At 37.6% G+C, this 18,471-nt stretch overlaps 1 protein-coding gene across 1 annotated transcript in view; it reads right to left on the minus strand.

Moving 5' to 3' along the window:
- The window catches only part of CFAP54 (cilia and flagella associated protein 54), a 290,017-nt gene that overhangs the window by 58,418 nt on the left and 213,128 nt on the right, over positions 1–18,471 (minus strand). Inside the window, exons 57-61 of the mRNA XM_025882575.2 lie at positions 16,128–16,283; positions 14,683–14,788; positions 13,663–13,756; positions 7,930–8,028; positions 7,257–7,398 (exon numbers count right to left, since the gene is read on the minus strand). Coding sequence (XP_025738360.2) covers positions 7,257–7,398; positions 7,930–8,028; positions 13,663–13,756; positions 14,683–14,788; positions 16,128–16,283 — 597 coding nt within the window. The remainder of the gene's footprint in view (positions 1–7,256; positions 7,399–7,929; positions 8,029–13,662; positions 13,757–14,682; positions 14,789–16,127; positions 16,284–18,471) is intronic.

The raw sequence follows: 18,471 nt of genomic DNA on the forward strand, positions 1-18,471 counted from the left end.
TATTGAATGGAGCACTGGGTGTTATACACAAACGATGAATCATGGAACACTACATCAAAAACTAAGGATGTAATGTATGGTGATTAACATAACATAAAAAAAAAAACTACTAGTAGTTCTTGCGTTCTTCACTGCCATGCACTCATAGTAAAATGAATTAACTAAAATGCCAGTTTCACTTAAGAATGTCCCTGACAAAGTAGCAAGATTAAAGTTATTAACTACTGACCCTCAAGTACACACCTTTTTTCATAATTTGTGTGACGAAATGGGAAGAACACATAAAACACTTCTACTCAGCCATCAGAAAGAATGTAATCTTGCCATTTGCAATGATGTGGGTGGAACTAGAGGGTATTATGCTAAGCTGAATAAGTCAGTCAAAGTCAAATATCACATGATTTCCCTCATATGTGGAATTTAAGAAAGAAGGAAAAATAAAATAAGATAAAAACAGAGAGCTTTTTCGCAACGGGTTTGCCGCCAGAACACCGGTGTCGTGAAAACCACCGCTCAACCTAAACCAAAATGGTAAAGGAAAAGACTCACATCAACATCGTTGTCATTGGACACGTAGATTCAGGCAAGTCTACCACTACTGGGCATCTGATCTACAAATGTGGTGGGATCGACAAAAGAACTATCGAAAAATTTGAGAAGGAGGCTGCTGAGATGGGAAAGGGCTCCTTCAAGTATGCCTGGGTCTTGGATAAACTGAAAGCTGAACGTGAACGTGGTATCACCATTGATACCTCCCTGTGGAAATTCGAGACCAGCAAGTATTACGTGACCATCATTGATGCCCCAGGACACAGAGACTTTATCAAAAACATGATTACAGGCACATCTCAGGCTGACTGTACTGTCCTGATTGTTGCTGCTGGTGTTGGTGAATTTGAAGCCGGTATCTCCAAGAATGGGCAGACCCGTGAGCATGCCCTTCTGGCTTACACACTGGGTGTAAAACAACTAATTGTTGGTGTTAACAAGATGGATTCCACTGAGCCACCCTACAGCCAGAAGAGATACGAGGAAATTGTTAAGGAAGTCAGCACCTACATTAAGAAAATTGGCTACAACCCTGACACTGTAGCATTTGTGCCAATTTCTGGTTGGAACAGTGACAACATGCTGGAGCCAAGTGCTAACATGCCTTGGTTCAAGGGATGGAAAGTCACCCGTAAAGATGGGAATGCCAGTGGAACCACACTGCTTGAAGCTCTGGATTGCATTCTGCCACCAACTCGTCCAACTGACAAGTCCTTGCGTCTGCCTCTCCAGGACGTCTACAAAATTGGTGGTATTGGTACTGTCCCTGTGGGCCGAGTCGAGACTGGTGTTCTTAAACCTGGGATGGTGGTCACCTTGCTCCAGTCAATGTTACAACTGAAGTAAAGTCTGTTGAAATGCCCCAGGAAGCTTTGAGGGAGGCTCATCCTGGGGACAATGTGGGCTTCAGTGTCAAGAATGTATCTGTCAAAGATGTTCATCGGGGCAACATGGCTGGTGACAGCAAAAATGACCCACCAATGGAAGCAGCTGGCTTCATGGCTCAGGTGATTATCCTGAACCATCCAGGCCAAATCAGTGCTGGATATGCACCTGTGCTGGATTGTCACACAGCTCACATTGCTTGCAAGTTTGCCGAGCTGAAGGAGAAGATAGATCGTCGTTCTGGAAAAAAGCTGGAAGATGGTCCCAAGTTCCTGAAATCTGGTGGTGCTGCCATTGTTGATATGGTTCCTGGCAAGCCTATGTGTGTTGAGAGCTTCTCTGACTATCCTCCTCTGGGCCGTTTTGCTGTTCGTGACATGAGACAGACGGTTGCTGTGGGTGTCATCAAAGCAGTGGACAAGAAGGCAGCTGGAGCTGGCAAGGTCACCAAGTCTGCCCAGAAAGCTCAGAGGCTAAATGAATATTATCCCCAATACCTGCCACCCCAGTCTTAATCAATGGTGGAAGAATGGTCTCAGAACTGTTTGTGTCAAATGGCCATTTAAGTTTAATAGTAAAAGACTGGTTAATGATAACAATGCATCATAAAACCTTCAGAAGGAAAGGAGAATGTTTTGCGGACCATGTTTGTGTGTGTGTGTGTGTGTGTGTGAGGCAGTTTTAAGTTATTAGTTTTTAAAATCAGTAATTTTTAATGGAAACAACTTGACCAAAAAACTCACAGAATTTTGAGACCCATTAAAACAAAAGTTTAATGAGACAAAAAAAAAAAGAAGATAAAAACAGAGAGGGAGGCAAACCGTAAGAGACTCTTAACTACAGAGAACAAACTGAGGGTTGCTGAAGGGGAGGTGGAGGAGGGAGGAGGGATGGCTTAAATGGGTGATGGGTATTAAGGAGGGCACTTGTTGTGATGAGCACTGGGTGTTTACAAGTGATCAATCACTACATTCTACTCCTGAAACCAATACTACTATATGTTAACTGACTTGAATTTAAATTTAAAAAAAAAAAAATTTCTGCTGTATCCTGAAATACACAATGGTCGTCTTAAGGAAAAGCACTTCTGTGATTAAGTTGCAAATGGGATGCCCTACTCCCCACACCCCCTCCGGCCCCCCCACCATGGAACACCATTTTTACATAAAAGAACAACTGAGAAGACAAACTAAGTGTTTTCATACTTAGCTGTGTGGCAAACACCTTCCATAAAGTAGTAGGCCTTCAGGAAAGTAACTGACAGTATTTACTGTCAATGATAAAATTCAAATTTTTAAGTAAAAACTTAGAATTTTGGAAAATTTGTATATGCCACCATGGGCTTCCCAATACTTTCCGATAAGAATGGTGGTGGTATTTTAAAAATTTGATTTTTTAAAAACTGTCCAGTGAATTGTACAGACATTCGGAAGTCCTGCATAACCCCGGAAATACTGGGTATTTACCCACTATTTTCCAAATATCTTGTGCATGATATTACAAAGTCATGCATGAGTAAAAGATCCATTCAGACTGAAAGACTAATGAATTTTAATGTAACACAGTACAAAAAGTTCAATGAAATTGTTTCATAGTCTACATTGGAACTAACCTTTAAGAAACTACCACTTACCCCGGTGTTGGTTTGGTACCAAAGAAGAATGTCCACAATTATCTGAAAAGGCTCTTAAAATAGTCCTCCACCTTCTATCTACAGATCTGTGTGAAGCTGGATTTTCTTCACATATTTCAACCAAAACATTATGCTCTAACAGGCTGACTGCACAAGTGGGTGTGAGTCCAGTTCTTTCATTAAGCCAGACATTAGAGAGATTTTTAATACTACTTATGCTAACTTCTAATGGATTTATTACTGTTCTTTTAAAATTAATTAATAAACTTCAATTTTAATTTCTAATGTAACCTTATTTCTTCTATAATAATAGATTTGCCTAATTTTTTATATAATGTATTTTGAAGTAAATTTGGGTAAATTATATTTTTCTCCAAAATTATACATTTTACCAAGTTTTTAAAATTTATTTGCTTCAAAATAAACAGAAAAAAACTCAAATAATTGAATTTCTCCATATCAGTGATTACCTTCCTCTTAGCATTTATCCTTTTTGTACTGTAATTAATTTTCCTAAATAAGTTGGCTAATAGTTTATTGTTTTTTCCCCTGAAATTACCTCATTTTATTGTTTTTGTTTCCTAGTTTATTATGTATGTATTGTAAAATGATACAAAATAATGCCAAACATACCTTTCATGTCAACTAATTTAAATTAGCTAAAGTTGCCTACTACCAAAAAGAAAAATATTATCAAGTTTTAAAACAAAGAAAATCCAATTCTGTGTTCTATTTAAGAGGCATATTTAAAATAAGATGATTTAGAAAGGTTGACAATAAAAGAATGGGCATGTGTGTACTAGGACAGTGTAAACCAAAAAAAAAAAAAAAGCAATATTTGTGAACCTATTATCATATAAGCTAGCATGCTGGCCAAAACAGATTCTCCCCTAAAGCCTCCAGAGGGATGTAGTTCTGCCCACACCTTAATTTTAGCCCAGTGAGACCCATTTTAGACTTCTGACCTCCTGAACTGGAAGATACACCTTGTGTTGTTTTAAGCCACTAAATTGTGGTTGTTTCTTAGAGCAGGAATAGGACACCAATACAATGACAACACCAACTGCCTCTGCAGAGGACTCAGTTATTTTCAGAGAAGATAGAAGGAAGACTTTCTCTCCATGCCCTTTGATGTCTCTTGAGTTTTTATTTACTTATTTTTATTTTTTAAGGATTTTATTTATTTATTTGAGAGAGAGTGGAGAGAGAGAGCATGGGGGAGGGAGAGGGAGAGAGAATCTGAAGCAGACTCTGTGCTCAGCGCAGAGCCCGATGTGGGGCTCAATCCCACAGGCCTGAGATCGTGACCTGAGCCAAAACCAAGAGTCAGACGCTTAAGCGACCGAGCCACCCAGGTACCCCTTTGGAGTTTTGCTTCTTGAGAATAAATTACCTATGTAAAGAAACTGAACGAAATTAAAAGGAAAAAAAGGAGCCTCTGTACATATTTGACCAATGTCGTCTGGTCTTTAACGTCATAGGAGAAAAATTAATACCAGTTCAATTTTTTCTTCTTTATAGAAAGGCCACTTTTTCTGATTGGATGCTTACAATTATTTTCTTTGTCTTTATAATCCCAAAGTGATGCCAGAATTTGTCCAGGTATAATCTGCACTATACGTTTATCCTCAGAACTTTTGTGGGAGGCATTCCACTGCCACAGTTTCCCTCCAGCCACAGCCATTGCTGCATGGGCTTCACTGGTTCTGGGCCAGTATTTATGCTAATTTCCCTGCATTTTTCCAGTGGTGGAAATTCCAACCTTACCATCTCAGGTGGGGTTCTGACTTCTCCCAAGTGGCTCATTTTTGGCCCTGACCGGGCACTTGGCATGTTTCTCTGCATCTACTCAAGCCAGTGGGCAACGTGTTTCTTGTCCTCAATTTGTAGACAAGTCCACTCTGAACCTCAGTTCTATGTAGTTAGCTGGGTTCTGACCTTCCCTACCTGCAGGGCCCTCCTTCCAGATTCCCTCTTTGTCCAGCCATTCGAAGTCCCAGCCCCAGCTGTTTCCTCTCCAATGAGGTCCTCACCTTCAGCCCTTGCTTATAATCACTCATTTTACTTTGTTAACTTAAGATTTTCTTTTCCTGATTTCATGCTCAGCTATAAAATAAAACAATTTTGGTTCTGTTTTACCCGACCTTGTTACATGTTTGGATCTGGGTATTTGTAGCAGTCAGGAGGGAACCTGACTACCGTAGTAAGGGAAATCACCAACATGAATTAATTATCAGTCTGCTAGGAAAATACTGGAGGGCAAAACTATTATCCTTAAGGCAAGGCAAAATGCAAAATAGGTTGGACTTCAAAATTCGGTCATTTCAAATTAGTATTATGGTAAAACAGTAAAGGAGTGCTAATGGTACAAAATAGAAACTAAAAATTGAAATATGCTATGAAAACCACTGAAATAGGCAAAGAAAGCATCTACTGTAGCATGAAGCATAGCTAAGATGAAGACTACCTGCTCAACTGACCAACTAAGACCACTTGGATAGGGGTGCTGTTCCTCACAGCATGTGCTGATGGGGGACAACATTAGTACATCACTGGGACACCTTTTCCTGTCTTTCCATGCAGCGACTCAGAATTCTTCTTAGGTCACTACCAGCCATAGATTGAACTTGTCATGTATGGTAGTCTAGATTATCATTCAGCAAACATTCATGCCCCTCTCCCTTTCTCTATAGGCAGAGTAGATTTCCATTCCTCACTGCTGTTGGACTTGGCCATCTGGTCAATGGGATGTGGTGTGGAGAGAGGCCTTGAGTATGCTTCTGTGACCTAGCATGGCCCCTTTGCTCTGGTGTACAGTATGAGAAGAGCATGCCCCAAATACCCACGGCCTCTTCAGCCTGGGCTTCACAACAAATGTACATGAACTACACCTGAACTCAACCTACAGAATGAAGCAGAATACATGAGACAAGTCAAATAATGAATTCTTGTTGTAAGCTACTAAGTTTTAGGGCTGTTTGGCATACAGCATAATTTGGGTAATAACTGGTTAATACAGCATTTTAGATGAAATTGATGAAGTAAAATTCTACCAGACATTAAAGCAATAAAATAAGAAAATGATACCTTGGCATAAAAAACCCATCTAATGGTTTAACCTCGGGCAATCATTTTTAGGCTGGAAAGGAAGAAAGCCAAGGAAGGGGAGAGTTTCAGACACTAACCCTTTGGCTAAAGTTGACTTAACACTTCAACAGACTAAGCTGCTGCCTACAGATATGTTCTCAGAGGCTTTAGGAAGAACACTCCCACCCCCACCAGGTTCAAGTACCACTCTTCATCCCTTTGGCTCAATGCTTCACCTGGTGCCAAGGAAAATTAATTATGGTTATTACTGAAATGTCAATCTGGAAGTAAGACTCTAGCACCTTACTTCTTAGAACCCATCCAAACGCTCAGGACATAAGAGCACTCAATAAATATTTTTCAAATGAATGAATGGACAAACACACAAATGAACATTAAGTATGTTACTGCTCATCTGACTTAGAGGTTTAGATTATAGTTTACAATTAACAAAGGAGTTCTAAATGAGAAAAAATAAATAGCAGTGAGGTCAAGTTTAAATTCTAACCTCTCATTCATTAATTCGTTTAACAAATATGACTGCCTGTAATGTGCAAGTAATGTGTGATTTTCTGTGGTTGCAGCAGCAAACAAAATAAAGTCCCTACCCTCGGGAAGCTGATGATAGTTTAATGAGAGAAAGAGCTCAAATATGTACACCCGTGTGCATGCAGACACACATACATGTACACACACACACACATTTAAAATATAAGAAAAAGCACAGAGAGCTACATGAGACTACGAGAGCAAGTACACAGTTCAGAGGATCAGAAAAGGAGCCACAAGTAAATATTTTCAAAGGCTTCATTGACATCTGTGAACTGGAAAAGAAGCAGACAGAAGGGAAAACCATTTGTCACATAGCCCTGCATCTGAAATGCAGGAGCTGACTGAGTAACATGCACATACGTACAAGGAAATGATGCCCCCTTCGTTTTGGCAGCTCGGCCTTAAGAACCCTATCGTCTTCCTGAGGTTCTTCACACCACTATCCTCTCTAAGCTAAAACCCAACAAATCACCACAATTAAACCTTTGCCACTTGATTGGACATTACATATATCTGGTTTTTATAAAATGCCTAGACATTTCAAACATACCAAGCAAATAATCTGTGTATGAAGACAGAAGATCCACGGTGGCAAATTCTGGGATATTTGGTAATGCCCCTTGGCTAACTTTATCGGTTCTAGCATTCTTCTTTCCAATAAGTAGATTAATTTCCAACACAGCTTCACTGGCCTAAAATTAATACATAATCAGAATCCATAAATGTAACCTTTCTCATTCATAGATTATCCATTAGGTAAATAATGTGAAAAAGTGAATTCATAAAATAAAATTCAATATACATTGGGAAAAAAATAAAGATAATCTGGAAAACAACATGTGATCCCCAACATGTAGTATATATCATTGTCAAACAAATCATTACTGTTGACAATTTAATTAATGTATGAGCCACTTTAAATAGGCTCTCTCACCTAGCTACAACAGATATTTGCCAAAATGTCAAAATGTGCACATATGTATCTGCCAGTACCCTCATTAAAGGAAAGCTGAAACAAACAAAGCCAGGTCTGGCTAATAAAGATTAAAAACATTATGTATATAAGGAGCATTTCTAATCTTCCCAAGAAACATCACCAGCATAAATCCGAAAGAATGTGAATTTTCCTTTCTCTCACAGATACGTTGTGCTACCCTAACAGCTGGTAGTAGAGGATATGGATAGGACAGTGAAGAAAAAGATTAAATAAAAATCACACCAACCTGGGCAGCAGCTCTTATCACAATCCAGGCCAGTGAACTGTACATTTCAAATTTATTTACTATTGGTTCTTTAATAGAACTATGCCTTCTGGTAGAAGCCTAAAAAATATAGTACATGCATTATGATAAAGATAAAGATATCGTGAAGTTCCATGATTAATTTTCTCATCCTCTGAAGATGACATTTCAGTGGAACACTATGTAGCCATTAAGAATAATAATATAAAAAAAATAATGTATACGTATCTATTGACATGAAAAAGATGCTCAAAGCATATTGGAGAAAGAAAAGTGGGGGTTACAGAATAGTATGCAAAATATGATCCTATTTCTAAAAAGACATGTACACACATATACTCCCTGTATATACAAGCAGAGAAAGTTATTAACACCCATTATCCTGGGTTTTAAGGGTGATTATTTTTATCATCTTTTCTAGTTTTTTATAATGAGCATGTATTATTTGAATAACAATAAAATAAACACAAATGGCATTTTAAGGAAAGTATTTACTTAAAATGATATTTGCCATTTTAATAGAGGATTTATAAGTTGAATTGATTGTGTATAGGGATGTCAGAAATAAGAACATTACTTAAGATTTTTGATAGGTATTTGCTATCATCTTTTCAACTGGGAAACTGTTAAAGGGACAATGTAATCATAAAGTTCCACAGAATAGCAAAAGTAACAATGAATGGAGATAATTTTTACTGTGTGTGTGTTCAGTTTTGTGTTTTGTGTGTGTTCAGTTTTTTAAACATAAGAAAGTCCATGCTACAAAAGTTAATAGAAACTCCACTAGTAACATAGTATCTGCCTGTTTTACATTTTTAAAGATAACTAAAATAAGCATTAATAGTCAATTCTTAAGATTTAACTAATCTGGAAAAAACTATTCAATTAGACTGCTTGGTTCTAATTTTTTGATGTTCATATTTTGGCCAATTTAATCTTCAATAAGATTGCAGAATAAAACAAACAATAACAAAAGATATCTTTCTTTTACTTCAATAACAAGGAAAAAGAAAGTCAATGAATAATGCTGATGCCAGAGCAAGGAATACAATGTGCAAATGTGGCCTGACCTAGATCAAGTGCTAAGATTGGTTGGAAGTAGATGAAACCCGGAGAAGTGTGCCTATGGAGAATCTAAGCAACACAGCCCTGTCCCAAGATATGAAGACTCTACTCATTAGCTGTAATGAAACCACTTGGGTTCTGGGGTAGCCCTTGCCAACTTACTGGCTATGTAAGTTTGGGCAATTTACTTAAATTCTGGAAACAAGACTAACAGACATTAAATGAAGAATACATAATAGCATTAAATAATTACAATGTAAGAACAATTAGTGACACAGACATTTTAAAACAAGTTCATTTTGAATTGAGAGGGAGACTTTATTAAGAAGGTTGGACTTGAGTTCAGAATGGAAAAATGTGGACAGAGAAGAATATAAAGAGTATTTTTTTTTTTAGATGGAGAAGGTGTTTAACACTGCGAATGAGATTCTAGCTCATGCAAACAAACAAGAAAAAGAGGAAAATGCATCTAGATTCGAAATGAAGAAGTAAAATTGTATTTGTTTGCAGAAAACATGATCCTATATGTAGGAAATCCCAAGACACACACATACATACACACCTCTAGAATTAATAAATGTGCATAACAAGATCATAGGACACAAAACTCAATACTCATAAATTCATTGTATTTCTATGTATCATCAATGAGCAATCTGAAAATGAAATGAAGAAAATATTCCACTCACAAAAGAGATAAGCTTAACAAAAATGTACAAAATTTGTACACTGAAAAGTAAAAAGCATTATTGAGAGAAATTAATATCTAAATAAATGAAGGGACAGTTCATATTCATGAATTGGAAGATTCAATATTGTTAAGATGGCTATTGTCCCCAAATGGATTTACAGATTTAACACAATCTCTACCAAAATTCTGTTTACAGAAATTGACAAAGCAGCTCCTAAAATGTATCTAAAAATGCAAAGGACTCAAAGTAGCCAAAATGATTTTGGAAAGGAAGAACATAGTTGGAGGACAGGTACTTTCCAATTTCAGAACTTACTGAAAGCTACAATAACCAAAAGGGTGGATACTCCTATAAAGGTAGACTTGTAGATCATGGAATAGGATCAAGAGTCTAGGAATAAACATTTACATTTAAGATAATTAACTTTTGACAATGGTGTGCCAAGGATATTCAATGAAGAAAAGACAGTCTCTTGAACAACTGGTACTGGGACAGTTGGATATCTATGTGCAAAAGAATTTAGATCTTTATACACTTTACACAAAGATTAATTCAAAATGGATCATACTTAAATGTAAAAGCTACAACTATAAAACCTCTAAAAGAAAACATAGAAGAAAATCTTCAACACCTGGGGTTAGGCAAAGAATTCTTAGATATGCAACCAAAAGCACAATATATAAAAGAAGAAAAATGATAAACTGGAATCATTAAAATTTAAAACTTTGTCTCCAAAGACACTATTAACAATATGAAAAGACAAGCCACCAACTGGAGGAAATATTTGCAAATCAAATATCTGATAAAGGACTTGAATCTAGAATATACATTTTAAAAACTCTTGTGATTAAAAAAAAGACAGTTTAGGTTATGGGCAAAAGATCTGAATAAACATTTCCCCAAAGAAGATACAGAAATGATCAGTAAGCACATGAAAAGATCTCAATATAGATAGCTGGGAAATGCACACCAAAGCCACAGTGAGATACACTTCATAACCACTAGGATGGCTACAATCAATAATATAGATAATAACAAGTGTTGGCTAGGCTGTGGAAAAACTGCAACTCTTTTTTTTTTTTTTTTTAAACTGCAACTCTTATTCACTGGTACAGGCACTTTCAAAAACAATCTGACAGATCATCAAAAGGCTAAACATAGAGTTAACATATGATCCAGCAATTCCATTCTTAGATATACACCCAAGAGAATTGAAAACATATGTTCACTTAAAAACTTGTATATAAATGTTCAAAGCAGCGTTAATCAAAATATCCAAAAAGTGGAAACAATTCATATATCCATCAACTGTTGAATGGGCCAAGAAAATACTATATATCCAAAAAAGGGACTACTAGTCAGCAATCAAAGGGAACAAACTGCTGTTACACGCTAAAATATAGGCAAACCTCAAGAACATAACGCCAAGTGAAAGCAGTAGTCACAGAAGACTATATATTGTATGATTCCGTTTATATGGAATTCCATTATATGAAATATCCAGAGAAGGCCAATCTATGGAGATAGAAAACAAATTAATGGTTGCTTGGGGCTAGGGACTGCAAATGGGTACTAGGGATCTTGCTGGAATAATGGGAATGTTCTAAAACTGGATGGTGATGCCAGCTCCACAGCTCTGTAAAGTTACTAAACATCTGTGAACTGCACTCTTAAAACAGGTTAATTTCATGAATGTAAATTGTACCTCAATAAATCTATTTTTAGTATGTGTGCTTGCTAATCTCTTTCTTTGAACTATTTTCCTCCTGCTTGACTACTTGGAAAATTTCTAGTCCTTCTTCAAAATTCATCTCATCTGTAAAACTTTCTCCCAGCATTCCCCCAAAGCAAAATTAGTTCCCACTTTGCTCCACTTTTCTACTTTGACATATCTTGATTACAGTCCTCATTAGATTTTGATACAATTATTTCTCTCCCTTGCTCCTCTGTGCTTCTCAGAGAAAGAGAGTAACATGCCTGGCATACATTAGGCACTCAGTAAGTATTTGGTTAATGAATGAATACATGTTCATGAAATAGTCAATTCCATTTAACTAAAAAAAAAAATTATTGAATACCTACTATATACAAAATACTCTAGAAAGATAAAATGGGAATGTTTAGCCAAAGTCATATATTGACAGAGAACAGTGCATCCCTCTTTTTTGAGTACTTATTATGTGCCATGTCCATTATCTTGTTTAATTCTCCAACCTACTCTAAGAGGTCAGAATCCTCATCTCCATCTCACAGATGAGAAAACTAGGCTTAGAAAGGCCCCAGTCACCCTGCGGGTATGTCATGAAGCTAGGATTCAAACCCAAACCAGTGCCCTGGTCACTCTGCTATGTGGATTCTCCATAAAAGTGAAGCAATAGTGCTTTCTTTTAAGAGTTTATAAAGCATTGTCTTTATTAGGACAAACTTCTAATGTGGTATTTTAAAGGTTGAATATGTCTGGATAAATTCTTGTTTGTCTTTGGCTGTTTTCTGTCCTTCTAGTAATTGTATGACTTGCTAAAATATTGATATTATGTCACACAAAAAATAATGTGACATTGTATGGAATTATGCTATTTTTTTTCATTCAAATTCTACCTTATTCAAGCTCTTACTTCTCTAGTCAAGGCCAAAAAGGTGATATATTATTATCCTAGCATCCTATTAATTTGCATTGTTACTTGCCATGGAAACAAAGATTTTTGTTTTCTCTTACTAGAAATAAACATGTTTATCACACCAGAAAAAGTTTTCTATGTAATCGTCTTGATAAAAAATAAAATAAAATAATAGCTGCTATATCCACCTAAGTAGCTACCATATGAATAATTCAACTGACTGAAAGCCTGTTTGCCTAAAGGTTTTAAATCAAGTCTATGTTGTCTCAAAAATTAAAGATTTGACACCGAAATTTTCTGGAAAAATCTCTTGGTGGGTCAAAGGATTACTTAATTGGGATGAATTATAAAAAGCCTACTGAAATTTAAAAAGTAAAAACTAAACGTTACTGGGCTCATATATCTCCAATGCACCCACATCCTGCCCACAGGCTCTCCCTCAGTCTAGAACCCTGGAATTCAAGTGTGGCCCCCAGACCAGCAGCAACAGCATCACCCTGGAGTTCCTCAGCAATGCCAAACCTCAAGACCCCAGCCCCAACTTACCAAATCAGATTCTGCATTTTCACAGGATCCCCAGAGATGCCTCTGCCCCCTAGTTTGGAAGCACTGCTCTAGACAGATGCATGATGCAGATGACATGCCTCTGCAACTCTCCTCATCCAACAAATCCCACCTTGAACCGTATGTCTTCCCAACAGAATCATTCACAGTCCCACCAACCCAAGTTCTGTCCTAATCCCCCATTTCACCACCTAAATCATCCCCCCTTCCTTCTCTCCCCTCCCTCCCTCCCACCTTTCTTCCTCGTGCTTCTTCCTTTACTGGTTTATTGCCTGTCTCCCTCTACTAAAAAGGTAAGAAGCTCCATGAGAACAAGGACTAAGTTTGTCTTAATCACGTTTAATAACCTTCCAGAATATTGTCTGGGTCATAGTAGATGTTCAATAGGCATGTTGATGAATAAATGAATGACTCTATCTAAAGGTGATCTGTTTGTACACCATATCAGGGATGAAAATCTTACTTGTCCATCTGCTTAACCAGTATATCATTTCTTGTAATTTCCTGATTAATACTAATACCTTAGAGTATTTACACACACCTACATTTCATGTATAACATTTTAACAGGTAAAAATGTCCACATGAACTCTATTTCCAGAGCCTTATATAAAATACCCAAAGAAGTATCTAAACATCAGTGTGACTATAAAGTAATGAATTAATTTCTCCAAGTCATACAGGAAAATCAGTCTCATTAGTTCTATAGCACAGAGTTACCAAAATAGCAAGTTCAAAGATAATTAACTTAAGATTTCTAATAAAATAGTTCATTACCTTAAGTGTTAATGGTGATATTGAAAGTTTGTTTTTTGGCCTCCTCATATGTAAAAATAACAGGGCCATTTCTAAGTAGGAGTCTCTTATCAACCTAAAATTAAATAACATTGTACTTATTAAATAGCTTCACCATTTGTAATCATTTTGCATCATTTTCCATAATTTCTGAGCTAATGAAAGGGAAAAATAGAAAAAAACAGTGTCTGTCCCAAACTCACACCTTCTTTTCATAGCACTTTTGGCATAGACACCAGTACCTTCCTCCCTAGTAAAATTGGAAGCTCTTGAAGAGACATTCTACCCTGTCCTGTGCTGGCAACGCTCCATGACATGACTGCTCTGAAGCCCAGCATCAGGACCATTCTAGAATAGTCCAGCCCACAAAGCACTAAAGAAGTGAACATGAGGGCTGAAGGAATCTGCCTCACAAAGCAGATCTCTCTTTCTATCCTCCTACACTAATTAAAATGGAAAGAGACACACACAGTTATGCAGAAAGTGGTGATTTGGTATGGGTTAGGTTTGTGTATTCACTATCAAACCTGTCTGTTGGGGCCATTTAAATCAGTATAGTTGTAGTAAGGGTGGCTTATTCTCAATCTTAAAATGATTTTTATAGAGAATTAAGTTGGCCAGCCCTGGTCCTGTTGACAGAAGAACATCCACATAAATCCTTTCTAGATACAATTTCACATCCATGGGAGGCTGCTAGAATCCTGGGACAGGCAGAAGGTCGATGTGAGTAAAGACTAGAAGCAAATTCACAGTCCAGTATGCCACCCTGATAACTGCCATCATCAACCATCACTGTAAACAAGGCCTTGGGTCAGAGCCAGGGTCAACAATCTTGAAGAGGAAGTCAGTAAGCCTGTTGGACAAGGGACCCCAGTGAATGAGTCCTGCGGCGGGAAGGGGGTCTCCCAGTCATCCCAGCCTTGAATGTTCAATGCACTACAAAAACATGGGGCTTAAATCCAAACATATACTGTTATAATGATGGAAAGTTTTTTTCTTTACCCTGAGTTTTGATCATTTCTCAAGCTTAGCTGTATAGCTTCAAATAAACTCTCAAGTTGTAAACTTGGAGATTTCTCTTCCATCAATATTTGACGTTCTATTTTGCCTGAAAGAATAAAAAAAAACATACAAAAATGGTCTTTCCTTTTTCTATCATTTAGAACTTCAGAATAAATATTTCATGCTGGAACTTCAGAAAACTGGAGGTGCTGGCCTTTTTGCCCATCTGTCTGCTGTTTTGCTGTAAGGTCAGCTAACAGTGGAAGATCTTTTGCTTCCTTCCCCATGAGTCTGCAGGCTCGCCCTGCCTTTAGTTAGCAACATTGAGTCAAAGCCTCCTTTGGCTGCCAGACACAAATGTTCTTATCTTATTTTTCTATTCCTTACTCTGCACTTTCCTTTCCTCTGTAGGGCTCATTCCCTTTGTCTACATCCACGTCCTCTTTCCTCTGTCTAGTATTACAGATATCATAGAAAACAACTCTGTTAAAATAAATCCTAAAAAGTCAACAAACACTCGAAAACAATCACAAATGATGCAAATGCTTTAGGGCTCGCACAGCTCTCAGACCTCATGGTGAGCCACAGCCTTCACTGGAATGGCACTTCTGTAGCCAAAAGGGCAAGAAAGGGAAATCTTTTATCACTATGAAAATGATTCACAGTTTTCATGCAGCATGTGGATACGGCACAAAGCCTCCCAGTGTTAAGTTCACCTCTAGGTACTATCATTTAGTAGCTGCTGTCCTAGAGAAAGTTACTCAACCAGACTGTACCTCATTTTCCTCATCCGTCAACTAGGATTGGCCATGCATATCCTATAGAGCTATTGTAAGAATTAGCAATATGAGATGTTAAATACTGGCTACTACAGGGCCTTGCATCTAGTAGATGATCAATAAATGATAGCAATCATCATCATCACTCTTCTCATGGTGAAAATAGCCACAATAAAATTATATGAATGTATTATGCAAATATGTATTGTACATAAGATATAAATATAGGTGTGCTATAGCCACTTGATTTAAATGGGTTTGTATCTTTTGTAGAAATTAACTAAAATGCCTAGCTAAGCAATGAAATTATGCATAAAAAATGTCTTCCAAGCATTATTTAAGAAACAATATTTATAGCTAATTGGCCAATGATGACATTTTTGAGTCAAACACGAAATTTTGCTTAAGGAGGGTCAATTGTAATCATAAAAGAAACTAAGAAGTAGCACTTTCTCTCCCCTTTCTTGATATAAACTTAAAATAAGCAATGTTCTCTTTATCCCAGACTAAGTCTGGCAGAGGTACCAATGTCTTTGCATCACTAAGCCCTTTGTAAAATCTGTATTTTTTATAGTCACTGACCAGGTTTTCAAGAAGTCTATTGTTAATCGGAAAAAAAAAATCCCACAAACTTTTATCATAGTTCTGACCCCAAGTACATCTTACCTTTCTGAAAAAGAATTTCAGCTTCCACCTCATGTTCTTCTGTTGCTGATACCTGACAGAGCTTCAGTGCTATTTCAAAAAGATGAAGGGCAGGGAACCACTTCGAGGGATCCTTCTTTTTACTGGTATAAGATACTTGTTTGGCCATTGTATGTCCTACAAGGAATAGGTTGTTCATAACAAGCCTCCAAGTTACCAGACCTCTCTCACCGCCAGTTCTATTAAGAACTCTGGTAGTTTTTACTTTTTAGTATCTAAGAAATATTTTCTTAAAACTCAGTACCCAAATATTTCAATGAACTATAACAGTTGTCCTTCGCAACTTTATCTTTGATAAATTTTGACATTTTCTCATTTTTAAAATGAAGGATAATTTCTCCAGTCTCTTTCAGTTCTAAAATTTCATTATGTTCTACAAAACAACTGTGTTCCTAAGATGAGGCTGTTAGCAGGGAAACATCTGGAAGTTTTATGAAGTTTTATATTGTTCCCAATAAAAATTTGCATATATTAATAGGCAGTAATTTTGTTTCTATTCAGCTCTATTAGCGGTTGCTTGCTATGCATATTTTGTCATTGCAACTAGATGGAAAAAGCTATTTGGATAAGGGCCATGTGCTATACTTCTTGTGTGGTCCCATCATCACTTAACATAATGAAGGACTGCTGTATTGTTGAAGAGGCATTAGATTTAATCTGTATGCGCTCACAGACAGACAGACAGACAGACATCGATTTAGCATGTATTTTCCAAGTGCTGGATAAAATAGGAGGCACTGGAAAAAAAAATGAGAACAGAGAAAAATAAGAGCTCAGGTTTATTAAGTGCTTTCTACAATCCAGGTACCCTCCCAAGGACTTAAGCATTTTCTCATGTAATCCTCCCAACTCCAGCTGGATTTCATTAGTACACTCCTTTTACAGAGGAGAGAAAGCAGTGGCAGAGCGAGGTTTGAGTAATTTGCCCAACGTCACGTGACTAGTAAGTAGCTGGGCTGTGATTAGAACTGAGGCAAGTCAGGCTCCAGGACCCACACTCTAAACTATGACAAGAGTCAGATGGTGGAGCTTAGTGTTTAATGGGGAATGAGAATGTCCTGAGTAGCAATTAAAATACTGTGTGGTCAACTATGTAGCAGGGAAAGCACAGGGCAACGTGGTGGCAGGTTACAGGGGCCTTCGCCCAGACCCCAGAAAGGCTAGGGAAGCCTTCCCAGGGAATGTGGCTGTTGGGGCTGGCAGCTGATGATTGCCTTGTCTTTTGGTAATTTTACAAAAGGAAAATGTAGAGATAAAGAGTAGAAGGCAATGGGGGAAAATACTTATTGATGGGAAAGTTCAACAGCACAGTGGAGAAATATAAACAGGAAGATAGTGTGGGATTGCAGAATGATACAGCGGCTGGGTCCCAGCTGAAGTGGTGGGTTCAAGCTGGTCACTGGTGCTACCATGTCATTTGAGGCCTTGAACAAGTCCCAACATGCCTCTTGGGTCTTGAGTGTCTTCCTCTGAAAAGTGAGGCAGGAGAACCAGAAAATATCTAAGGTCCCTTTGGGTTCTGAAATTTTCTCAATTCCAAAATGCTATGCCCTACAAAGAGTTTTCAAGAAACCAAGAACTTTTTATAAATTTTCAGTTGAGAAATGAAAGGAAGGATGGTGGAAAAAGTATATCTCTCCCTCTTTCTCTCTCTCTTATCCAGGGAGACAGTACGGAGCCCTGACTCTGGAGAAGGCAGGTTGGTAGCACGCTGCTGAGAAGATGGAGATGAAGAAACTGAGCATTGCTTCCAGGGTGCTCCCAGGAGAGCAAGGAGGCCCCGCATGGAACAGTGAGAATCGCTACCACCTACAAAGCTGTTAGAACGAACTAGGTACCCTTCTGACAAGGTACATACTCACTTCATCCCACAACAAGCCTGTGAGATTGGTATTTTTCTTAACCACACTTTATGAGAGAGGAAGCTGAAGCACAGAGAAGTTCAAGTGACCTGCCCAAAGAAAGTGGACAGAAATCTTCCTCCAGAGTCCGTGCTCTTCACCCCGACAGTGACCAGTTGTGAGTGGATCCCAGGCAAGGATATGCTAACATCATCTGTCCAATACAACCTCATATTTCAACACAGCTCCTATTTTTATGTGTCTCACTTCTTGTTTCAAATTATACTACAGCTGCTTATTAATATAAGACAATAACAAGTATCTTCATGTACTATATATGAAGTATGTATTATATATAATAAAGTATTAATATATAATAAAAGTACTTGAATTGTCTTCTAGATTTTTGTGAAAATTAGGAAGAGACTTGTTACAGAAATTACCGACAGTTTCCTTTCGCTGTC

This window comes from Callorhinus ursinus, unplaced genomic scaffold (assembly GCF_003265705.2).
Source record: "Callorhinus ursinus isolate GAN/ISIS: 27379988/994484 unplaced genomic scaffold, GSC_fseal_2.0 scaffold14, whole genome shotgun sequence".
Classification (NCBI taxonomy): Eukaryota; Metazoa; Chordata; class Mammalia; order Carnivora; family Otariidae; genus Callorhinus; species Callorhinus ursinus.